The following is a 26657-nucleotide window of genomic DNA, read 5'->3' on the forward strand; positions in this document are numbered from 1 at the left end:
TGGACGAGTTGCCTCCGAGAATTTGTGATGGCACTCCATCTACATATTGATTACTCATATACAAAAGGCAAAAGGGGGCATGTACCTGTGAAAAGGGGGAAAAAAAAAAAAAGGCAATGAGTTAACTTGTTGGCTCCTCCTTCTGATGCACATGGCTGATTCTACTAATATAATATAGGATTATAGGTGTACATTAAAAAAGATTAAAGTTACTCAATTCATTTACTGGTGTGAAATAACAGATATCAAATAATTAAGGTATGTGTGAGCTGCCATTATAAAAAATTGTAAAAGGCATAGCTGGTGTCAACTCCATATTTGATATAGGAAAAACGAGTTTTAGAGAGAAGAATTAGACGGCAAAAATGGCTACAACTTCTTCTGTTTCTTCTTCTTATTCTTCAATTGAACGGATCATGTCACTTCCACATTCCTCCATGAATTTGCGCCAATATTCCAATGTCCCTTCTTTGCTTCGTCTTTCTCCCCAAGCTGCTCCTTCATCGTTTTCGTCGTCGTTTAGGCCAGCCTCAGGTATTATTTCTCCGTTATATCGTCTTCTTTTTTTATCAGGTTCCTAGATAGTTGTAGGTGCATCTGCTCTGCTGTTTCATGAAGTATAAAGCTGTTAATTTGAGATAAAAACTTTTGACTTACTTTATCAGTGAGTAGCATCATTTTTTCCAAATCCTAAATATATGGGTCTCAATCGGCCTGGCCTGTAAAGTCCACCGTCAAAGGAAAATGACCTATCAGATATCATGATCAAGGAAAAATAGTAGAAGTACATCTTTATTAAACTTTCAAATACTCAACTCTTTATCTTTTAATATTCTTTTTTTATTTTAATAAGAATGTATGAATATACCAGTAATCCATCATTAAGGAAATACAAAAATTGCTCAAATGGAGTACAAATTTAACACGAATTGCAACGTTTTCTATACAAGGGGTGGACCAAATACAAATAAGTTTAGTTGCTCTGGGCAGTGGCGGAGCTCGAAATTTCATTAAGGGATTTCAACTTTTTAAAAATAGACTATATCAAGCTTGTGTTTCATGTCAAGGGGATCCAACCAGGGGCGAATTTAGTTAGGAAATTTAGGGCACGTGAACACATAGTCTCTCTGTAAAAGGAGGTATTTTATGTATATATTTTCTAAAATTAGTATAATAATACCTGCTGGAACCCATACTACAAGAAGGCTAAATGGTGCACTTGGTCGAAGGTTGAGTTATTTACCTAGAGGACTAGAGATCAATTTCACCTCTGGATCCAGCCGTTATATTTATCATGCATTTTATTAAATTTTTTGAGCAGAAGCATCAAATGGACCCCTTGCTTCAATGTGGCTCCGCCACTGCCTCCGGGAGAACAGAACCTACGACTTCAATGGTCGTAGCACCTTAAACTTAGTACTTTAGAGCAAAGACCTTATTGGTCCCAACTTCGTTTATGTTTCAAGTGAATGCATTTGTTTGCCCATAATCGAAGAAGTCTTTTTACAGTTCCAAATTGGAAAGGAAAAAGAATTTCTTTTCTGATCTCTTAGTTCTAGGAAATTATTTGGACTTGTATCAAGCCAGAGTTCTTTGGTCTAAGGTGTAAAAGTTTTCAGGCTTTCGACGTCACATAGATTCCAAGAGATCTCCTATCTTCAAGATTAGGGCTTCTGCTGAAGAAGAAGAAACCTCTGAATCTGTTGCTCGCATCAGAAAGGTATTTTCCAATGTAAAAGACAAGGTAAGGCTCTCTTATACTTCATAGTTCATTTGTTATGTCTCAAAACTGGTTCATTTCTTCATTTGCTGAAATTCAACTGTTGTATGAAAACTTTGTAATAGTGGGACGGACTCGAGAAGAAACCCACCGTCTTTCTTTATGGAGGTTCTGCAATCCTTGGTCTTTGGTTGTCTTCAATCGTTACCGATTCATTAGACTCCATTCCTCTGGTAGGTGATCTAATTGCACGTCTTTTCTATTGAAGTTTCTTACAAAATATAAGTTGCCTATATTGTCATCAATACATTGACTAGTCTGTCTTAGCCTTGCGCATTTTGATGTTATCATAATTTCTGCTTTCTTGTGATTATTCAACCTAAGTGAATGTCTCTCACGGTTTAATCTTCTTGAACCAGTTACCCAAGTTTTTGGAGTTGGTTGGGCTTGGATACTTTGGATGGTTCATTTACAGATATCTTCTCTTCAAGGTACGGTCTTAGCATTACAAAATGTAGATCATTTGCACTTAATATCTTTTACAGTTGGGCATTGGACATAGGCTAGATATTATAGGGATTCTGTTATTAACCCATTCAGTTCACATTACTCTAGTCATACTGCAAACGAATTATTATTCATTCATTTGTTTCCTACGACTGCCACCTCAGTTACATATAGGCCAATTATGCATCTTTTTTCTATGTGAGCTGAGGCAAATTTAAGGTCAAATCACAAAATTCTGAGCTGGGTTGTCATTAACTTTCACACGTTTTAGTTACATTAGTTATAAATTCACCTCCCACATTGGAGACCTTAAACATGCCAAATAACCTAGGAGATCATTACTTTGGGTAAGCCAAAAATCTCCGGTATTGCAAGAGCGTAATTATTTGGGACTTAATAACATGCTGAATTCAGCACCTTGTTACTAGTAGTACTATTTCTCTGTCAGTGTATGTTCACAGTTGAGGGTAGATTTTTCAAATATGGCTAATAATGCTAAAACTGGATTTTCTGTTCTCAGAGTGGAAGGGACGAACTGCGAAGAGATGTTGAAGCTCTTAAGAAAAAGATAACTGGGGAGGAAGAGGAATAGCAGAAGTCAGTTTCTGCATTGCTGTTTTCTTACAATCTTAGAGTAGCTGAAAGAACATCTGAACAAATAAGCTTCAGCTGGAAGCTTTCTTCTTCTCTATTGTTCAATTAATCTTGTATTCTCTTGTATGAAGACCTTTGTACATTACAAACTAGCAATCTGAACCCCCTTACAAGAGATCAGCTTATCCTCGAATTGAGAATCCGTGCACTCGCAGTTGATAGTGGTGTTAATGGTGGAAATTATATTGTCAACTCACATTTCCAGTTTTCCACTGCATTCATCCACATGACATGAATAGATCTGCAATAATTGCCTACAATAGCATTTTAACAACCAGAATACATCGATTTGGGCATTAGTTTGATGAACAGGAATTCTGAACCCCAGATGAAGATTTAGTTGCACAAGTTATAAGAGACATCAGTAATATTCTTGTTACAGAATGAACGTAGACTATTTCCTAGGAATGTACATAACACATTTATAAATGGCAGATTTGTAGGAATCCCTTTTATTTCTTTCCTTAGTTAGAACCTTATGTACCTGTATTTATATTGCTTACCTCTTGGAATAATAGAACAACTTATTCTCTTAAATCAGTTCACATGGTATCAGAGCGGAGTATTCTGCTTGGCCGGAGTTAGATCTGAAAATCAAAAAACTCACCGGAGATCGCCGGAGTTGGGTCAGTGTACTTCAACGAAGTTTTGAATCTGAAATTTAGCAAATGCCACAAACTTAGGGAGGACCGGCTCTCCCGATCTACGAAACCCCAGATTCCATTGGTTGGAAGAGAAGCACGTGTGGCTCACGCGCCGACGAAACTATCGGAGACAGCCCAGTTCGAGCCGCGCATGGGGGCACGTGCGTGGACCAATCGTGGTCCGATTTTCTGTTCCGACTTCGCCTTGACGTTTTAGGTCGAATTGTTGTGGTGCTGTGATTATAGGATCACGTTTTGGAGCAGAAGGGTCTCAAAACAGACCTGTGACCACCATTTTGGTCAGGTTTGAGATTTTTCCTTTTTTTTGTTGCTGGTTATTCTTTTGATTTCGGGAATTGGTTGGAGGTTGCCCGAGAGTGCAACACTGATTCGGACTGTTGCTCATTAATTTGTGATTTGATATTGTCTATGGGAGGCTTTTTGAAATTTTGAAAATCATTTCTTCGAAGTCTAACTGTGAGTGTGGTTATTCTTTTTTTTTATTTTTTTATAAGGTAATAATTTTATTAACAGTTGGGCGAAAAGACCCTGTACACAAGCCGTATACCAAAAAGAGAGAACCTACATCAAAACATGATTTTCAGAAAAGGAGACCCAATTTTCTATACAAACAGGGGTCTCATGGGAACACCAAAAGCAAACTAGAAACAAGAGACTATTTTGCAACTTTACAATATCTAGTTCCACCCCTTCGAATGCTCTATTTCGCTCTTTCCAAATAACCCACGTCGGTGCTAGCGGGGCAACCTTCCAAGCCCTAGGACTCCTTTCCTTTCTCGTAACCCCAACTATACAAAGCCTCCTCCACCATTCTCGGCATCACCCATCGCATCCCAAACCAATCAAGAACCACCCTCCACGGTCGGTTAGCCACCGACAATGCAACAAGAGATGATCCACATCTTCACCCGTACTCTTACACATGAAACACCAATTTACATGGTTGATCTTTTCTTTCTCGGGTTTTTTGTCATTAATATCACACCTCTTTGCCGCCAACCACGCAAAGAAACACACCTTCCTAACCCCGGGAACCCAAATAGCACGATGAGGGAAAATACATTCATCTCTCCTTAATAACCTTTCATAAAATGATTTAACAGTGAATAAACCGACTCTATTCTCTCGCCAACTATAAATATCCGATCTATCGGTAAGAATATTCGTCCATACAAGTAACTCAACCAAACTATAAAATTGTGTTTCTCCCAATCCTGAAAATTCCTTCTGAACCTCGCATCCCAATGAACTTCCCCCTCGTGAGGCCTCACAATTTGTTGGACTGTCATCTGTCTTTGACAGGACACTCTATATAAGTTAGGGAAAGCTACCCTCAACTCATTCTCGCCACACCACTTGTGTGTCCAAAAACTAACTCTACTACCATCTCCAACTTTGAAAGAAATGTGTCTACTAAAGTCTTTCCACCCCTCCATAGTATTCCTCCATAAGCCACATCCAAACGGTGTTATGATGTCTCTAGTCCTCCACCCACCTTCCATAACGCCATACTTCGCTGCTACCACCCCCCTCCAAAGTGCGTTCTCCTCCACCCCAAACCTCCATAACCACTTCCTAGCAAGGCTTTGTCAAGACCCCAAGATCTTTCATACCGAGTCCTCCCCATACCTTTGGAGATGTGACAGCTCTCCAATTCACTAAATGAAACTTTTTAGAACCATCCGCTGAATCCCATAGAAAATTCCGCTGAAGTCTTTCTAGCGTTTATGTCACTTTACAAGGAGCCTGCAGAAGCGACATGAAATAAGTGGGAATGCTAGACAAAGTGCTCTTAATCAATACTTCCTTCCCTCCTTTTGATAAGTATCTCTTTTACACCCGCTAGCGCTTCTCAACTCTTTCAATCACCGGATTCACACCGCTAAATCTTTGTTTGAAGCGCCAACGGAAGACCGAAATATGTGGTAGAAGCGTGCCCACTTTACAATTCAACACTTGTGCATCTCATCCATATTAACCACTTCTCCTACCGGAGTGATTTCACATTTCCTAAGATTGATCTTAAGGCCTGACACAACCTGAAACCAATTAAGTATCTGTCTAAAGTAATCTACCTGAGAGACCTCAGCATCACAAAATACTAAGGTATCATCCGCAAATAAGAGATGTGTAACCATCACATTACTATGTCCTCTGAAAGAAGCATCAAAACCCTTCAGTAAGCCTCCAGTGACTGCCCTATCAATCATTTTGCTCAAAGCTTCCATAACAAGAATGAATAGCATAGGGGATAAAGGATCCCCCCCCCGAGCTCCCGAAGTTAAACCACGAGGACTCCCATTCACCAAAAGCAGAAAACACGGCGGTAGGATACAAGCATTCACCTATTTCCCCATACTTGTCCCCAAACCCATCTTTGCGTTATGAAGTCTAGAAAGTCCCAATTCACATGATCGTAAGCTTTCTCGGATCCAACTTACATAAAATTGCCGCACTTTCTCTTCTTTCTAGAGTCAACCACTTCATTCGCCACTAAAGCTGCATCAAGGATCTGTCTTCCTTCCATAAAGGCATTTTGAGAGAAGGATCTTTGTCTCATCTAAGACCTTTTTTAAGTCTATTAGAAAGCACCTTAGAGCTAATCTTATAGATGCTACCCACCAGACTAATAGGCCTGTAGTCTTTGATGCTCGTCGCCCCTTCCTTCTTCGGCACAATAGTGATGAAAGATGCATTAAGACTTTTCTCGAACTCTCCAGTTTCATGAAATTCTACAATGGTCTCCATCACCTCGCCCTTGACTATCCTCCAACAATGTTGGAAAAAAGCTAGAGTGAAGCCATCCGGTCCCGGGGCCTTGTCTCCTGCACAACTCTCAATCGCATCCCTTACTTCTTCTTCTACAAAAGCCCTTTCCAACCACTCCCCCATCCCCTCCCCTATTTGACTAAACATTATTCCCCCAAGCTTCGGCCTCCACCTAACATCTTCTTTAAATAACCGATCATAGTACACCACAATGGCCCCCTTAACTTTCTCCTCCCCCTAAAAAACTACTCCATTCACTTCTAAAGAATCAATAAAGTTCCTCTTCCTATTAGCTACCGCTACCCTATGAAAAAACTTTGTATTTGAATCCCCCTCCTTCAACCACAACGCCCTCGATTTTTGCCTCCAACTAGTCTCTTGAGCTATTGCCAGATCAGCTAGCTCCTTCTTCGCCTCCTCCTTCATAATACTCTCCCCCTCATCTAACTCCCTCAACCCTTCCACTCGCTCCATTTCCCCCACCACATTAATTAACTCTCATTTTTTAACTTCTACCCTCCCAAACACCTCATTATTCCACCTCCTTATATCTCCTTTTAGCAATTTTAATTTGCTGGCAAGTCAGAAAGAAAGTGTGCCTACAACTTCATAACCATTCCACCAACTATTAACTCTATCTTTAAAGTCTGTCACCTGAAGCCACATATTCTCGAACCTGAAAGGAATACACATGTTCCTCCTTCTACTCCCATCCAGCATGATAGGCGAATGATCCGAAATCAATCTAGGCAAAGGAACTTGCTATACATCTGGCACTATCTCCTCCCAATCGGTAGACACCAAGAATCTATCAAGTCTAGATTTTGAAGTTGAAACTCCTCCTCTGAACCATGTAAAACTTGCACTTGTTAATGGAAACTCTATAGGAGAAAGATTGTTAATAAACTCCGAGAACTTTTCCATCGCCCTAGACAACACCCTACACCCCAACCTTTCCTCCGGGAACCTTATTGTATTAAAGTCTCCCCCTAAGACCCAAGGAACCTCCCACCTCGCTATAAAAGTAGTCATCTCCTCCCAAAACCTCTCATTTGAATCCTTCCTGTTACACCTCAAAAAAATTCCCGTTGATGTACAGTGAATAGACTAACGAAGGGCACGAAGTATACGGTATTGCAATAAGTAAGGAATGACATTTGATGACCCTAATTAAGATTTCAAAGACATTCGAGGTAAGAGAAGAAAGTTTGCCAAGAGAAGGCAAGGCATACGATAGATATCGAAAAGGAATTATGAGTAACAAGTTAGCGATGACTAAATGATATTTTGGAGAAGAGTTATAACGTCCCTTAGATTGTTAATGAGGTGTTAAACAAGTATCAAGAAGGTTCCATAAGGATTGGAGATCAAACGAAGTGACGAGAACAAGATCAGAGAAAAGATGGGTTATACGGCCGATTATACGATCCGTATAATGTTATACGGTCCATATAATGGGCCGCAGAATCGTCACAATGAAGGTCCCTCACTGATGGGATTATACGGTCACTTATACGGACCGTATAATATGTCGTATAATGGTCACATAAGCGAGTTATTGAAGGGACGATTTCACGGTCACTTATACGGACCGTATAAGTTTATACGGACCGTATAAGTGTCCGTATATTTTCCCGACGGATCAGATTTTTAAGTTATTAAAAAGGGGACCAAGTTCATTATTTCATTTCATTTTCCACCCAACACTTCAAGAACTCTCTAGAACCCTATCCACTCTTCATCCATAAGAACTCAAGAGAAATTTATGATCAACTTCATCAAACTAAGAAAAACCAAGTGTAAGAAACTCAATAGAGATCATCCAAGTCAAGAAATTTCATTGGAGATGAACTAGGGTTTTGGCTCAAGTGAAGTATTTCCACCCAAGGCTTATTCCTACACCATCTAAGGTAAGTTTTATGGTATTTCCATGTGGTTTAAAATATTGAGAAGTTGAAACACTTGGATTGTAGAAGAATATAGACAATGGGTCATGAATGTGGGAATAGTGTCATTTTTGAATAAAAGCTTGGATTGAGTCATGATTCTTGATGTGTTGTGATTATGGTTATGTTATAAATGATGTTAAGAACATGGGATAGACATTGTATATGAATGAATGTAATCGTGTGCTATGACCATGAATATGGATGATTTGAAAGTGAATTGAAAAGTAAGGATAATATAGGTGAATAAAGACTATTGTTATGATATTGTGAATGTTATTGTTGATGTTTGGGAGTTGATATATGATATAGAGGAAGTCGTATAAATAAAGGAGATGCTGTCCAATCTTCTCTAGCCTTAGTCATGTATGTTAAGCTATCGATTCTCTAATGATAAGTATAACTCTAATGAAGGTAGAAACGTGAGCATTGAAGGAGAACGTGCAAGTGATAGAATAGTTGAACGGAAAGGTATGTAAGGCTAACCCCTTCTTTCATAAGGCATGGTTCCTTGGCCAAATATCTATTCTTACTATGAGCCTATGATGTCCTCGAATGATTCTATCTCTAAAAGCTACTAAGCTAATGATTCTCGATATGTTACGATTGTACTAAATTCCTCTTTATGATGAGTAATCCTCAGGGATAGATGTAATGAACGACGATAGTAATGATGCTAAAGATGCTTATGGGCTTTTATGTATATGTGCCTATGTATGGCTATTATGAAACCCCGAAACTTATATGGGTACAGGTAGAATATATATATATATATATATATATTCTACCAGTGCATCGCGCGCGCGCACCACCGATTGGGTACGGACAACCACGAGCCTTGGTAGGGCCGGTATGTATGACCACCGAGCCTTGGTAGGGCCGGGTATGTGAAACAATCGAACCTTCGTATTTCCGGGTATCTATGTATATGATATGAATATGAATACGAATATGCTATGAATATGAATATGAATATGTAAATGAATACGAGTATGAATGGAAATATGACTACGAATACGAATATGGATATGGAATGTAACCGAGTTCGAATACGGATACGGATGTATGTACACAATCACGCATAAGAAATGGGAAGTCCTTATGAAAGGCAAGTAAGTGTTTATGACGATGATACTACTATCTCCCATCCTATGCTATTTCTTATGTTATACAGTATGCTCTCGCATAATGATGTTGATCATGCTTTACATACTCGGTACATTCTTCGTGCGACGTCCTTTTATTTGTGGACGGTTGCGTCATGCCTGCCGGGGTGGCCGGGGGAGACGAGCTTGATCCATAGCTTTATTACTCGGGGATTACATAGCGGAGCTCCATTTCATTCGGAACTACGACTTTTGATATTTATTCTTCGTGTACATATTTATGGGCATGGTGGGGTCTGTCCATACTATGATATGACATACTTATCCTTAGAGGCTCGTAGACATGTGTATATGGTTAGATGTGTTTGGCCTTGTCGGCCTATATTTTGGATATCATTTTGTTAGCCTCGCTGGCTTATGTACATCTACATGGGCATTGTTATTGTCAATGATATATATGTATTGTTGTCCAATGGAATTAGTATGAATAATGGATGGAAAGTATGATTTAGCTATGTGGCTCACCTAGATGTAAATGTGAAGGTATGATAAGAGGTGCCTGGGTGGGTTAGCCACCGGTGCCGTCTGTCGCCTCGGTTGGGTATTGGACACACTCTACCGGTCCATACACACCCCCAAATCCCCACTCTTCACCACTCCCCATCGTTTTTAAGCCGCAATCATGAACTCGCCCTTACTTGCCACCTCCATCACCTCTATTTTCCTTTCATCCCATAACATTATTATACCCCTTGCATTCCCTATCGTCGGCACACAATCGTACTTCGCCCACCGTCCCCCACTCCCCCCAAACACTTCTAGAAACCACATCCGTCATTACTTACTGCTTTTGTCTCTTGAAGACACGAGAGATCCGGACTCCTCCCTAATCCCCACTTTAATGATATCCTCTTATTTGGGTCATTCAACCCCCCTCACATTCTACGTAATGATTTTAACTTCCATGGACAATGTCTTTACCCTCGTCCCCCCTCTTCTCCCCGTAGCACCATTTATTTCCTTACTTCTACATCTCCTCTCATACACTATCACTTTTCATTCCCCCTCTTTCTCCTCACCCAAACTTCTATATGTCCCTTCCCTCTCGTAATCTTCCTCCCGTTCTCTATCTTCTTAACTCTCGTTCAATATTAATGGAAAAACTACCACCTATCCTCTCCTTCAAATAACACCCCCAAAAAATTCTCCAAACCTAAGGTAATTTTCTCCCACCCAACTTGTCAAGTTACTTGCTTCCCTCAACACAAGCTAATGGCACTATATCTTCTTTGAATGACTTTACCGAGTACAGCTGCCGGTTCCTAAAACATCGAGAATTAGCTCTTCCCCCAAAAAAGTGAGATTTTGAGTTTACGGAGGTCCCTCGGATACTTTCCGGTCCATTCCCATTGATTTCGGAAGAAAAGGAGCTAAGCGAAGATTTTCGGCGTCCGGTGACTTTTTCGACATGGCGAGTCTGAGTCCTCTGTTGCCTTAGATACGTACGTAGGCTCGCCCGAGAGTTGTAGAACTCCCCGGACATCTATGCACGGTGGGCTCGCCGAGTTGTAAACCTCATGCGGACCCCGTCACACGGTCGGATCGGCCCCCACCCCCGATTTATGATTTCGAAGTCGGCGGAATTATTTTTCGGCGACCGCCGCAAGCTAAATAGAAGTTGCGACCTTCTCGTTGTTCCCCAAGGCATAAATCGGAAGACCCGGGTGTGGATGTGTGATCTTTGGAGATTCCCCTTCCCTTTTGCTCAATTTCGAGCGCGGGAGCATGAAAGATTCGAGCTAGTACCGCCTGCTCTATTTGGTTCAAATTTACCCATTTAGATTAAGTTTTTTTTTGCCATCGGCCATATGACCTTCTGCGATTAGTGAGCCGGTCCAATATGCTCCTCCCGCAAGCTCGCCTAATCCAAGGGTATTTTTGTTTTTACACATTGTTAGGGTTTTTTTCATCTTTGAAAAATTCAAACTTCATGTTGCCTCCTTTATTCTTCTCCATGACAGACCTCCTATCCATGGCTTCCGAAGACACAAGACCACCCTTACCATAAACCCTGCCCCTCCCTCCTCCTATTCCTCCTCCCCTCTCAAGATTATTGTTGTTTTCTTCTGTCTTTTGCGACATCGTCATTGGAGTGAAATTAATAAATAGCCATATTCTAAACTCCATATCACCATCATCCACCATGACAGAAATAGGAACTCTCCCTCCCTTTTCACAAAAAATCTCACTTTAGACATATCATGAAGACTGCAAATAACATTCACAAATCCGCCAAAAAGATCCCCAACTTTCTTGAAAAGATCAACACACCAAAGATGGACCGGAAGACCCGCGATTAAGCATCATAGTGTTAGTGCGTAGCGTGAATCGACGCACCGCTTCTTGCTCCCTCCACCTCTCTAGCTTCATAAAATTGCCATTAAACCATCTTCTTCCACCATGAAGTATCTTGATAGCGTGATCCTCGTTCACGAGGAAACAAAACTTGGGTATCACTCGGTGAGTGATTTTCGAACCATACGTAACTTCGGCTCCTTGGTAGCCCGATTTTCGATTGCCTCAGTGAACCCGCCCCCATTTTGTGAAGGAACCAACCAAGCAAGACTTTAAAAAACTTTTTCTCTTCCAAATATGTTCCTCCGACAACGAGAACATAGGCTCACTTGTTGACTCCTTCTTACGGCATCTACCTCCCTGGTCTAAAGCTGGCCAGTCCAAGGTTTCCTTGAAAGACATATGCTCCAACTTCCCAGATTCTAGAGAGAAGTAGGAGCTTCTCTCTCTAGAGGACATTTCTTACCCCTAACCTATTATTCTCAAGCTCTTTAGTTGCGTTGCGAGTCGTATAAATGCATTTCAAGTAGTCTGATTTTGGCATATAGTCTGTTTGGTATTTTTGTTGGTTTCTTCTTCAATTTATTCTGATACAGTGAGTTTATTAGTTGGAAAATGACTATAAACGATAAGGAAGGAGGAAACAAAATAATTCTTATTTCGGCAGATGAGTTTGCAAAATTTATTCGATGCTCGAAATCACTTAAAGCGACCCGTCGGTTAGTACATTCTTTGAGTTGGGTAAAACTGTTTTATCTCCTCTTGAACAAATGGATAATTGATTCGGGTGCTACAAATCATATGACAGGTAATCCTAATATCTTTTCCAACTTTAGATCATATAAAGTACCCTGTACAATTTGTAGTTGATGGTCAACTGTAGTATTGTTGGATGCAGGGTTTGTGAAACCAAACTCTCGTATTACCTTGTCATCTGTATTAAGTCTATGAGTAAACTTACTAGAGATCTCAACTGTTATGTGTCATTATTTCCCGATTATTGTGTGTTTCGTGATCTTGCGACAAATGAGGTTATTAGCAAAGGACATGTTGTTACATCTTTGAGATTTCGAATTGTAGCATTGTGAGTGGACTAGCACGAGTTTTAGGTGAACATGAAGTTCGTATGAGATTAAGGAGATTATTTGATAGCTTTAAGAGCGTACCATAAAATTTTGAAGTCATATGAATTGGTGGAACTAAGTTCGTCAAAAGAAGTGAAATGCAAGTCACGTTTGGGAAGGTTTTTGCAATAATCAAGCTAATAATTATTTAGTAATGTCTTGAGGAGGAGTTATAAGGCCTCTTAGATGGTTAATGAAGTGTTATATAAGTGTCAATAAGGTTCCATATGGATTGGGAGTTGAACGAATCGACACGAGAAAGTTTCAAAAAAATTTGGATTGTACGACCACTTCTACGGACCGTATAACTTATACGGCCCGTATAATAGTCCGTATAACCATTCCAAAGAAGGGTGCAACCATGGTGGGATTATACGATCCATTTATACGGACCATATAAGTTATACGGGCCGTATAAATGGCCGTATAATCGGGTCGGGCAGCTTTTTTTTTTTTTTTTTTTTATATATATATAGATGACCCTTGTTCTTATTTTTCATTTCCCACTTTCCCCAAACTCTTAAAAGCTCTAGAACCTTCTCTCAAGGATATTCCACTCAAACTCAAGAGAAATCAAAGATCAAATAGCAAGAATCAAGATATTCAAGTGTTGGAAGACTCATTATGGTTTGTAGAATTCAAGAATTCCATGGGAATTGAAGTTAGGGTTTCACTCAAGTTGGTAACTTGATCCAAAGGTCATTCTTGTGAGATAAAAGGTTAGTTCCATGTCTATTTCACGTTATTAAGCATGCTTAGTTGTTGAATAACTTGGGTGAAGGGAGAAGGTAGAAGATGGAGTTCAAATGTGGATTTCATGATATTTTGAGTAGTAACTTAACTTGGGTTATCATGTTAGGATGTTATGAGCATAATCTCGTTATGAAGGGTAATAATGATGACAAGAAAGTGTTGTATACAATTGTGCAAAGGGTTGGTGTGAAGTTGTTGATGCAAGTTGAATATGAAAATGAATTTTGAGACTTAATGGAATAGGACTACTTGATTATGATATTGTGGATGTTATTATATTTGTTTGGGAGTTGTTTTGCAATATGATGGGAGTCGATGGAATAGGGGAAACGCTGCCCAACTTTCATTAGCTCATGAATTATTCTAGTTTGGATTTAAGAGTGTCTTTAAGGCTTAACCTTGGTATGAATCCTTTTACATGTAGATTTCTCAAGCTTTGGAGGTGAACGTTAAGTAGTTAAGAAGACGTAAAGGTATGTGAGGCTAACCCTTCTTTCCTAAGGCATGATTTCATTGTTGTATACATATATGTAACGTTTATATTGTCTTCCATGATGCCTCCATTTCTAGAAGTGCTAAAGCTCATAAGTCTTGATACTCTCATGATATCGATGATCTCATCCTACGATAGTTAGCCCTCTAAAGGAAGATCTATTAATGATGATGATGTTGACGCTACTTATGTACTCCTATGTGTAGATGTATGTATATATGTATGGCTATTATGTAACACCGAGCTTGTATGGCCGGGTATGATATTCATTACGCGCACACCACTGCAGTTGGGTATGGACAACACCGAGCCTTGCTATGGTCGGGTATGTGTGACACCGAACCTCTATGGTCGGGTATGGTACTATGATATATGTATGCGTATGTATGAAAAGCTTCCATAGAAAAGAGTAAGTAAATATGATGAATGTCTCAAAGGTGTATATACATATATGGTTCTCTTATCTTATGATCCTTCTATTTCATGCTATCCTTTATGTTTCTATTATGTTATTGATTATGCGTTACATACTTAGTACATTGTTCGTACTGACGTCCTTTTGTTTGTGGACGCTGCGTCATGCCCGCCGGTAGACAGGGAGATAGACTTGATCCTTAGACTGCTTATTTCAGAGATCATCTAGCGGAGCTCCATTTGATTTGGAGCTGCAGCCGTTGGTACTATTCTTTTGTGTACATATGGGCACGGCGGGGCCCTGTCCCCTCTATATGATATTACATACTCTTCTTAGAGGCTCGTAGACAGTTGTGTATAGTTAGATGTCTTTTAGCCTTATCGGTCCATTTTTTGTATATCATTTTGTTAGCCTTGTCGGCTTGTGTATATGTATATGGGCATGATTGTTGACGTTGATATAAAAGTGCTCTTGCCCGATAAGATTGGTATTATTTATGTACAGGAATTTGCGAGTTAGCCATGTGGCTCACCTAGTTATGTTTGTGAAAGTATGATGAGAGGTGCTCGGGTCGGTTAACTCTGGGTGCCCGTCATGGCCCTCCGGTTAGTTCGTGACACGTGTATCTGATGGTTTATACATCCTTGATGAATGAGAGTCTCGGTCTATAGCATGCTCAGGTGTCGTTTCTCCTTTTGAAGTACATTATCGATTGGGACATCCCTCTCTACCTTTATTGAAGAAACTCTGTCCTCAATTTCAGAATATTCCTTCATTGGAATGTGAGTCATGTCGATTTGCAAAACACCATCGTAGCTCAGTAGGTCGACGGGTTAATAAGCGGGCTGAGTCAGCTTTTGAGTTAGTTCATTCTGATGTTTGGGGACCATGTTCTATTGTTTCCAAAACTGGGCATAAGTATTTTGTCAATTTTGTGGATGATTTCTCTCGAATGACTTGGATTTATTTTATGAAGAGTCGTTCTGAAGTGTTTACTCACTTTTCTGCTTTTTGCGCTGAAATTAGAACTCAATTCAATACTTCAGTACGTATTCTAAGGAGTGATAACGCTAAAGAATACATGTCAGAATTGTTTGGGTCGTACATGAGACAACACGGTATTCTTCATCAGTCTTAATGTGTTGATACACCCTCTCAAAATGGAGTTGCTGAGAGGAAGAATAGACATCTACTTGAGACAGCTTGGGCACTTTTGTTCCAAATGAAGGTTCCAAAATAGTTTTGGGCGATGCGTCTCTCTGACTTATTTTACGATTAATACGACGTACTTGTGCTTATCGGTAATGTGCCTTATAGTGTTCTTTTTCCAAATAAGTCATTTAAAATTGGGTGGAACCTAATGTGTTTGGAAGCACGTATGTTATGTTCGAGATGTTTGACCATACGTACAAAGTTGGATCCCAAGGCATTGAAGTGTGTTTTTTGGGTTATTCTCGCCTTAAGGGCTATTGATGTTATTCCGAACTTGGCAAATATCGGTGTCAACTGATGTGGTATTTTTAGAGACTACACCATTCTTCTATGCACCTCCCATTTCTACAAATCAAGGGGAGGAAAATGAATGGTTAGTCTATCAGGTTACTCGTGCCTTAACAGAACAATCAGATGATATTGTTCCTCTATCTCGTAGTTCTTCTATTGAGCACCAATCGACTATTGTACCTTCAACACCAGCTCCATCTACGCTAGTAAGACCACCGATTGTTCAGGTTTACTCGAGGAGGAAAGAGGCCGATGATACATGTCACGCACCAGTTCCATTGTCATCAGACACTTCTCCACTTGATCCTCCAGAAAATCTTGACCTCCCTATTGCTCTTCGCAAAGGTACACATTCTTGCAAGTCCACATATTCCATTGCTAATTTTGTTTCCTATGACCGCCTGTCCTCTACGTCTAGATCTTTGATTGCTTCTCTAGACTCCATCTCTGTACCCAAAACAGTGAAGGAGGCTCTGAATCATCCTGGATGGTCTGATGCAATGCTTGATGAAATACATGCCTTAGAGGAAAACCACACGGGGGATTTGGTGGATTTTCCCAAGGAAAGAGACAAGTGGGTTGTAAGTGGGTCTTGGAGTTAAAGTTAATCAGGATGGTTCGGTAGCAAGACTTAAGGCCAGACTTGTGGCTAAAGGGTATGCTCATACTTATGGGGTAGATTATTCAGACACGTTTTCCCCGGTTGCCAAACTCACCTCTGTTCGCTTGTTCATTTCTCTAGCTGCTTCCGAGAATTGGCCTTTACATCAATTAGATATCAAGAATGCGTTCCTTCACGGTGTGATCTTCGGAGGAAGTATATATGGAGCAACCACCGGTTTTATTGCTCGGGGGAGTATGGGAAAGTCTTATCATCCGAGGAAGTCCTTCATGGCTTGAAGCGAGTCCACGGGCTTGGTTTGGCAAGTTCGGTGGTGGTAGTTCAGGATTTTAGGCTGAAAATGAGCAAATGCGATCACTCAGTCTTCTATCGGCAATCAATAGCTGGCAGTATCCTCTTTGTTGTATATGTTGATGACATTGTCATTACAGGAAGTGATTATGCGGGGATCTCTTCCCTTAAGTCTTTTCTGCATACTAGGTTTCATACGAAGGACTTGGGCCAGTTGAAATACTTTTTGGGAGTAGAAGTAAATAGAAGCAAGAAGGGTATTTTTCTATCCCGGCAGAAAGCATATACTTGCTTCACAGACACCGAAAAGTTGGCGTACCAAACCTTGTAGTACTCAATGGCTCTCGGTGTACATCTTACGAAAGACGATGGCGATCCTTTTGATGATCCGTAGAGGTATAGAAGGTTAGTTGGGAAGTTAAACTACTTCGTGACTCGTCAGATATTTCTTTTGCGGTAAGTGTTGTTTGCCGAGTTCATGTCACGCACCTACGGTTCAAACATTGGAAAGCTTTGGAACGGATTCCTATGTTACTTGAAAGGATCTCCTGGACTTGGCATATTGTATCGCAATCACGGCTATTCTCGTGTGGAATGTTTTGCGTATGCCGATATCTTTGGATCCAAAATTGATAGAAGATCTACTACAGGCTATTGTGTCTTTGTTGGTAGGAATCAAGTATCATGGAGGAGTAAGAAGCAAAGTGTTGTATCTCGATCCAGTGCAGAATCCGAGTACAGAGCTATGGAGTGAAATATCCTACTCCATCAAAACTCTGGAGTGACAATCAAGCTGCGCTCCATATTGCTTCAAATCCGGTGTATCATGAATGAACCAAACATATTGAAGTTGACTGTCATTTTATTCGTGAGAAGATTCAGGAGAATTTGATTTCCACTGGCTACTTGAAGACAGGAGAGCATGATTTGGTCACGAAAGCATTAAATGGCACTCGAGTTGATTACCTTTGTAGAGAGCTGAGCATGAGCAATATATATGCTCCAGCTTGAGGGGGGGTGTTACAGAATGAACGTAGACTATTTCCTAGGAAGGTACATAACACATTTATAAAATGATTTGTAGGAATCTTAGCGCATTTGTAGGAATCCCTTTTATTTCTTTCCTTAGTTAGAACCTTATGTACCTGTATTTATATTGCTTACCTCTTGGAATAATAGAACAACTCATTCTCTTAAATCAGTTCACAATTCTCAAATAACCTACAAATAGTGCACATTTCATGCTAGTCGTAAGAAACGGACGGTGATCAAAGAATTCATTTTGTTCAACTTAAGGTTACTATAATTTCTGGAAAGCAGAATAGTGTATTGTTTCTGCACGAGACAATGACGAATTCAGAATTTAGACGTTATGAGGTCGGAAAACTATATCTAAGGCTTCTTGATTTGGATGACCATATGGTCTTGCGTTGTTAATCTAACTATTAAATGTAGCGTGAATTGTCTTTGCAAAGGCTGGTATTAATGGATAAGTTCGAGTAGACTGCTGAGAAAATAAAGAATTCAGGATAACAAAACATCTCTGAACGTATTTTTACATAAAATATGTATTCTTTTGGTCAACTCAATAATTAAGTAGTTGGAAGTATAGAAGCTAGCCATATCAACTTCTTATTTGGAAGTATGGCGCATAATCAGTAGCACGTCTTTCCTTGATCCACACTCATCAACTTCTTATTTGGGATATGATTATTTATCCCATCATGATTTCTATGTCTCCCCCTAAAGAAGAATAATAAGGAAAATTATAAATAAGGAAAATTATAAAGTCAGTAAAATTAAAGCCTCAATGTTTAAACAGCCATTTTAAGGTTAAAAATAGAATGAGATTCTGTGAAATGACGCCAGTCCTGAATCCTCTGCGATGGAAGCAATTTCCCTACCCTACAAAGGTAGGGGTAATGTCTATGTACATTTTATTTTCCCTAAACCACGCTTGTGAATTACACTGGGTATGTTATTATTATTGTTGTTGTCGTCGTCGTCGGGACTCAGCTGGAACCCTTATGAGGTATATTGACTAGGGACAGGACAGTAGCAGAGACACATTGGCCATAGGATGATTAATTGTATCTCATTAGTTAGAAAATTACACCGTACATAAGTGAAACTCTTTTTTTTTTTTTGTATATATTTATTGATTGTTGAATTCTATTAACACAAGGAGAACTTCTAGCATAGTGATAAAGAGGACTAGAAAGTATTTTTGATCATAAGTTTGACTCACAGCGGTAGCATTTTTCAAATCCCCTCATCTCCCTTCATGTCTATGCCCCTGGGTTACTTTGCTTCTTGAACCGCGACTGGGTGAAGGCCTTCCTCTTGCATTTGTGTGGTTACAAGTGGGACAATTGAGTATTTGACCTGTTAAAATTGATGAAAAGGTCAAGAAAACCCGCATATTGTATACCAGTATGCATACGGAAGAAAAAAAATGTATACCAGTATGCATACATTTGTTGACTCTGGCTTTTCTTATTTTATTTATAACTATTGTTTGTGGGTTCAGACACACTTGCTATACCTCAATTAATTTCACAGAATACCTACTATCTCCATCGGTCAGTTTTTTATTTTGGCTTTTCCTCCACATAGATTGATTCTATTTGAATTACTCCTTACGTACATATTTACTTGTCCATGTCCATATCCATATTTGACTTGGCACACCCCCCTTAACAAGTACAGTAATACATAAAATGACAATTTTACTATATCACCCATAATTATTATATGGTGAAAATGAATTGGAAATAATTATAGTACTTAATTATAAGGGCAAAATAGGTAAAAATGTAAATCATTTTTTGATTTTTTAAACTAGACAAGTAAAAATGCACATCTATTTTTAATATAATGGACAAGTAAAAATGGACGGAGACCTCGTAGGCGTTGATTTAACCCCTGAAGTGATAATCATAAGACAGAAAGGGACAAATGCTAAAGCTTAGTTTACTATAGGACTAGCAATCTTACCTTGAGAAATCCATATTTCACTCTTCAATCATTTCTAGCCCCATTTTTTCCGCCAGAATATCTTGAAAAGAGAAAGAAAATAGACAAAAATCCACCGAGATAAAGTACTTAGTTATTTTGAGAAGTAGCTATTATGGAGATTGATGACCAAATATACATGTTTGACTTCTTCCTTGTCAAACATATTCCAAGAATCCCCATAATGCAAGAGGGTGGTACTATTTTATGGAAAAATATATCCTTTTATTTCCTCCCAATCTCCTCTTATAAAATGCAATCTCTTTAATCTTCCACCATACCCCCAAATCCCAATATTCCAGTACTATATTCCGTCCAAAATGACAATCAATTTCATCCTCTCTTCTGTCCTCTTCCTAGCTCTTATCCAAACCTCAATTGCTAGTGGCATAGCCATTTACTGGGGCCAAAACGGCAACGAAGCAACCTTAAACGACACCTGTGCTTCAGGCAGACATACCTACGTTAACTTAGCTTTCCTTAACAAATTCGGTAATAACCAAATCCCAGAACTCAATCTTGCAGGTCACTGCAACCCTTCCATCAACGGTTGCACAATTGTCAGCCCAGAAATCAAAATCTGCCAAAAATTAGGTGTCAAAATAATGTTATCTATTGGTGGTGGCAAAGGAAATTACTCCTTAGCTTCCAAAAAAGACGCTAAAGACGTGGCACGTTATTTATGGAACAATTACTTAGGTGGACGTTCAACTTCTAGACCTTTAGGAAATGCTGTTCTTGATGGAATTGATTTTGATATTGAACTTGGATCATCTCTTTACTATGATGATTTAGCTAAATTCTTGAAAAATAAAAGCAAGGGTAGAAGCAAAAAAAAAAGTGTACCTAACAGCAGCTCCACAATGTCCATTTCCTGATAGATTACTTGGTACTGCATTAAATACAGGGTTATTTGACAATGTTTGGGTTCAATTTTATAACAATCCACCGTGTCAGTATACTACTAATAATACTGATAATTTGAAGAATTCTTGGACAACGTTGGTGAATGCTAGAAAAATATTTTTAGGGCTACCGGCGGCACCACAGGCTGCCGGAAGTGGGTTTATTCCGGTGGATGTGTTGACCGGAGAAATTATTCCGGTTATAAAGAAGTCAAGGAAATATGGTGGTGTTATGTTGTGGTCCAAATTTTGGGATGAGCAAAGTGGTTATAGTGCATCTGTTCTGAAGAGTGTGTGAAAATTGTTTGTGAGGAATTTGGAAATAAGTAAAGCTGAAAGGCAATGAATTAAGCATTTTGTTATTCGAAATTATTTTGGTTTTTTTTGCTTTGTTGAATCACGAATTCAGAATTGTGATGTTTGTATGACTGTTATTTTTATATAAATAATGTAAATTCGGTGTGGTATTGATATAATTGTCCTCAATAGGTCCGTATTCATCTACTACAATGCACTGTATCAAAATTTGATTTTCTTTTTTAAAAAAAAAAAGTATTAACCACAAGAAAAATAATTGAAAAAATAAAGGTTCACAAAAGAATGTTTTCCAGTGGAAATAGTGGTTATTTTCCTTCTTTAAAAAAAAAATTAAAAAAAATCACATCATATGAACTAACAATGGAATGGGGTCAAAGATGCTCTTCACGTTTGTGATTTGTTTCATTACTCTTCATTAATCTATTACTAGTTCGTAAATGACTCTAACATTATCTTGTCTTAGTATACCCCTGAACAATTAAAATAAGTGTAAATATGCCCCTCCCACTAATAGTAGAGGCTATGTATGGTCATATTTGAGCTTTTTAAGTTTTTCAGGGGTGCATTTCAACGTTTCTAATTGTTCATGCGTATATTTGGACCATTTTTATTTTTCAATTGCATGCTTCTAATTATTATAGTTGCAATTAAAAATGTATGATTTATTTATCCAATAAACTGCAAATATACTTTTTTTAAAATATTTTTATTGATATAATATTAGATTAATTCAGTACTTTGTTTTAATTTATTCATTTTTTAAATAGAGATAAGTAGAAAACAAGCAGTTTTAATATAATATTTAGACCTTAATACATTTTTTTAATATCCAAATAAATATTTAGCTGTAGACTCTCTTTACATTTAATATTCATGGCCCAAAGTAGAGTACCACTGTAATAACTAGGAATTTTTACGCGTTGTAGCTACTTCTAATACATAATTAGTGGTAATAACTACCTTTTATTTTAATTACTAATAATAAATAAATACTTTTCTAATTTAACTATTATAGCTACACAGTAACTTTCAATTACCATTTCACAAATACACCTAAAAATTATCACCCCCAATCCCATATCCCCTTTTAATGGTAACAATATTAATCGCTTAATATACATCACCATTCTCTCTCCTTTTTCATAAATTCTTACCTTTTAAAAATGGAAAGAATCTATGAATGCCTAGTGAAATAGTCGTCTTCTTCCTCTCTTCCCCCTTCTGCAAAAAATTCACTTCCATTCTCACCAATCAACAAGTTTTTTAGGGTTTTGAGAAAGTTTTTTAGGGTTTTGAGAAGATGAAAAATATATGTATTTGTGTATGTTCTATGATATAACTACCTATTGTTGTGGTTGGTGGTGTATTTTTGTTAGTTTTTCTATATATTTGTGTATTTTGTGCAAATTAATTCCATCAATTCATGTAGTTTCAAATACACGGATGACACAAATACATGGTAAGTTTTCTATATATTTATGTATTTTGTTCAAATTAATCCTATCAAATCCATGGGTGATGCAAATTATTACTCACACAAATACATAAGATTTAAAATAAAATACATGGGGTTTGATTGGAAAATTCAAATACATTAGTTATGCTATCAAATACATGGGTAAATAAAAAACGAAATCAATATTGAAAACTTCAAATACATTACCACTAAATACATGGGTGATGCAAATTGTTACTCACACAAATACATGATATTTAATATAAAAAACATGGAGTTTGATTGGAAACTTCAAATACATTAGTTATGCTATCAAATATATGGGTAAATAAAAAACGAAATCAATATTGAAAACTTCAAATACATTGGCTGCTGAATGTTTTCAAATTTTGAATTTTTGATTTTTTTACGTTTAAATCTTGAAGATTGGATGAAGGAATAGAAAACGGTTATAAAAAAGAAATCTAAAATTTGATTTTGTGGAAGAGTATGGTAAAAAGTACCAATTAATAACTAATTAAATGATCCCACCGTTATGGCATAATAAAGGGATGTGTTTTCTTTTTTACTGTGTTTCTATGAATTTACACGCATCAAATACATCCGAAAAAATAACTTAATTTGAAAAAACATAGCTACAAATGGTAATATTTAAAAGGATAGTTATAAATGATAGGAAACTACCATAAGGTAGTCATTTAAGTAATTTTACCTAATAACTATAGGAGAAGATCTCTCAAGAAAGTTGAGCTTGCCGAAAAGCCTATAGGAGAATTAAAAGAAGCATTTTAGTGTGACTTAAATGTGTACTTTTAGGGTAATTTTTGTCTTCTTTTCCTCTCCAAGCTTAGAAAAAAGAAAAGAGAACTTAGACGAAGTGTAAGAATTTTCAGATTTAGATTGTCGTTCTTAAACAATTTACAGAAATCCTATTAATAATTTTAGGATAGTGAAATTACATGATTTTCACAAGATATACAATAAAAATACTTTAATCAAGAGAACTTACTTGAATTCATAATATGTTTTCTGGTAATTTCGAGCTGAAACATTCTTTGTTTGTCTTCTTCATAAATTAAAGTATTTCTCTCCCTTTTCCTTTCTTTCTTCTTTCAAAAATAATGATAGAATATACGGAAAAGGCTCAAATATACCATCGAACTATCTGAAATGGCTCATCTATGCCACTCATCAATAGTTTGGCTCATTTATGTCCTCGCCGTTACCAAAATGGCTCATTCATGTCATTTTTCATTAATTTGGGTCGGATTTTTTTTATTAATTTGGGATTTAAAATTGGGCTGGTTTAATTAAACAACGTGGACATCTAATTGAAGGCCACGTGTCATATCTGGTATTGTAAACCCGGTGTTAATGAAAAATGGCATGAATGAGCCATTTTGGTAAAGGCGATGGCATAGATGAGCCCTTTTGGTAACGACGATGGCATAAATGAGCCAAACTATTGACGAGTGGCATAAACGAGTCATTTCCGATAATTCAATGGCATATTTAATTTCCGATAGTTCAATAACATATTTGAGGCTTTTCCGTATAATATATATGGTATTCACTTTCAAAGGCATAGGACCTTCTAACTTTCGAGAAGTACTTTCAAAAATTTACATTATTAGAAATTTCGACCGACAAATAAGTTTCGCAATTAACATTTGCGGGCAAAGAAACTATATAAGTTGATATTCACTTGTCACGGTATGTTACAACATAGTCTAAAAAAAAAATATTTTATTAAAATTATATATGCAACCAATAATTTTCGTTTTAAATAATAAAGTCATCTAAGTAGGCTATGTATGTTCGTATTCCACGAAATTCACATTACTCTCTTCTTCACTATTTAAAAACTGTGTATCTTGAGAATCCCATAAAATGACTTACAACTTACGAGTTTAGCTATAATTGAGATTTAGAACGTGAAATCTAAACGCACAATAAAGTTAATAGGAAATATATAATTTGTTTATTCTAAAGACTAGGCAATAGCTGTTTAGTAGCCATTCTAATAGGCAAAAAGATTTTCATTTATTTTTTAAAAATATAAAAATTGGTCCTCATTGTGATGAGTAGTAAGAAGACCTAAAACACGTAAATCTATTCAAAATCTAAAGTTTAACATTACTCAAAGATAATCATATGATCAAAAGATCATAATTTAGGGCTTTAATATCACGAGTTCGAATATTTAAATAAGCCTTTTTTACACTAAAACAATATTGAAAGGGTACAACTTTAAAACATACATAATATCATGAGTTTGAATTTTTAAGTAAAAATTTCTTACATAGTGACCATCTTTTCTCTTTTTACTTCGAAAAAAAATGGAAGTTCAAGATAACATGTAACGAATTTTCAATTGACCTTTCTAACGCTGGAGAAAAGACGGCAAAGGGCCAAATATTCTCCTGTACTATTGAAAAAGGGCCAAATATATCCCTCGTTATACTTTGGTTCAAATATACCCATGCCGTTATACACTACAACAAATATGATATTTAGCTACGAAAATGCTAGCTACGGCATAAAATTCGTCACTAATTATTCACTTTTCGTGACAAAAGTTACATTTCGTCCTTAAATACATGAGGCACATATTTTTAGTGACGAAACACAAAATTTCGTAGCAAAGTTTTGTCCCCTAAAGTTTCCCTCCAATAAATGAGTTGGCGCCATTTATTGAGTTCTATTAGCCACGAATTTATAGTTATTAGTGACACATTATTTTGTCATTAATGATGTACCGAATTTATGACAAACTTATTTTCGTCCTAAAATTAGTTAAATTTTGGAGACGAAAAACTTTTGTCGCAAAAACTATGTTGATACATTAGCGACAAATTAGAATTTGTAGTTAATCATTGTAAGTTTTAGCTACAAAATTTTATGTTTAATTGTGACCTTAGTTTTTGTCACTAATAACATAAACAATTAGTGACAGACAATTTATTGTCCCTAATCAACATGCGACTTAGTGACAACAAATTTTTGTCAGAAAATATGTAATGTTTTAAATAGCGACGATTTAAAAGTTGTAGTTGAATGATTTAACTATTGGCGACGAAAAAAATTTGTAGCTAAAATCAATGATCTTTGTTTCCGATTGTTTATGGTGACAAGTTATCAATGTTCGAGTGTTTCCTGATAGCGAAATTTTAAGAAAATTTAGGATATTTATGAAAAAAGCAAAGCGGTGTGAAGAAAGGAGGGATGAGATGATTTAATGATCACCTTAATTTTTATATTTAATGATCACCTTAATTTTTGTCACTAATACTATAAGCAATTAGTGACGAGCAATTTATTGTCTCTAATCAACATGTGACTTAGTGACAAAAAACAATTTGTCACAAAATATGTCATGTTTTAAATAGCGACGATTTAAAATTTGTAGTTGAATAAATCAACTAGTTGTGATGAAAAATATTCATAGCTAAATATAAAGGATCTTTGTCTACGATAATTTATGATGACAAGTGACAACTAACTAATATTTTTTCATGTGCTCTTAATAGGAATAAAAAAATACTAAATCATAGAATAATGTGGTAGCGCCCAACTACATCTTATGAGAATTAAAGGCAAGTATCAAAGCAAACATAAAACGTAATGTGAGTTGGGGTCGTGATTCCACATAGACCAATTATACGAAGAAAATAAAAGAAATAAAGTAAGGGAACAAGAAAAGAAATAAAGTGATGTTAGATCATGATTTTAGAAGAAGCAATTCAGTCAACGGCCAGCAAGTAACTAAGCAAAATTCAAAGAAAGAAAAAAAATTAGATTTTGTTTTATCTTGGGATTCGTTAAATGGTATCACTTTTTAATATATTTGCATGATTTAATAAGTGTGTGTGGGGGACTAAATAATTGTAGTGCTTATGATATCATTTTGCTGGCTACTATTATGGCAATGCACGACACTGCATTTGTAGTTGAATAAATCAACTAGTTGTGATGAAAAATATTCATAGCTAAATATAAAGGATCTTTGTCTACGATAATTTATGATAACAAGTGACAAC

At 37.3% G+C, this 26657-nt stretch overlaps 2 protein-coding genes across 2 annotated transcripts; both read left to right on the top strand.

The window, feature by feature from the left end:
* The first annotated feature begins 312 nt into the window (after window positions 1-312).
* On the top strand, window positions 313-2994 carry LOC132056488 (protein CURVATURE THYLAKOID 1A, chloroplastic-like). Its single transcript, XM_059448711.1, has 5 exons — window positions 313-534; window positions 1620-1744; window positions 1846-1953; window positions 2140-2211; window positions 2748-2994. The coding sequence occupies exons 1-5, from the start codon at window positions 366-368 to the stop codon at window positions 2817-2819; spliced, it is 546 nt and encodes a 181-aa protein (XP_059304694.1). The 5' UTR covers window positions 313-365; the 3' UTR covers window positions 2820-2994.
* Window positions 2995-20250: 17256 nt separating this feature from the next.
* LOC132058300 (acidic endochitinase-like) lies at window positions 20251-21361 on the top strand. The gene is given in 2 exon segments (XM_059450847.1): window positions 20251-20765; window positions 20767-21361. Coding segments are annotated over 2 exon segments (882 nt in total). The 5' UTR covers window positions 20251-20258; the 3' UTR covers window positions 21142-21361.
* The last annotated feature ends 5296 nt before the right edge of the window (window positions 21362-26657 follow it).

Source organism: Lycium ferocissimum, chromosome 5 (assembly GCF_029784015.1).
Source record: "Lycium ferocissimum isolate CSIRO_LF1 chromosome 5, AGI_CSIRO_Lferr_CH_V1, whole genome shotgun sequence".
Classification (NCBI taxonomy): Eukaryota; Viridiplantae; Streptophyta; class Magnoliopsida; order Solanales; family Solanaceae; genus Lycium; species Lycium ferocissimum.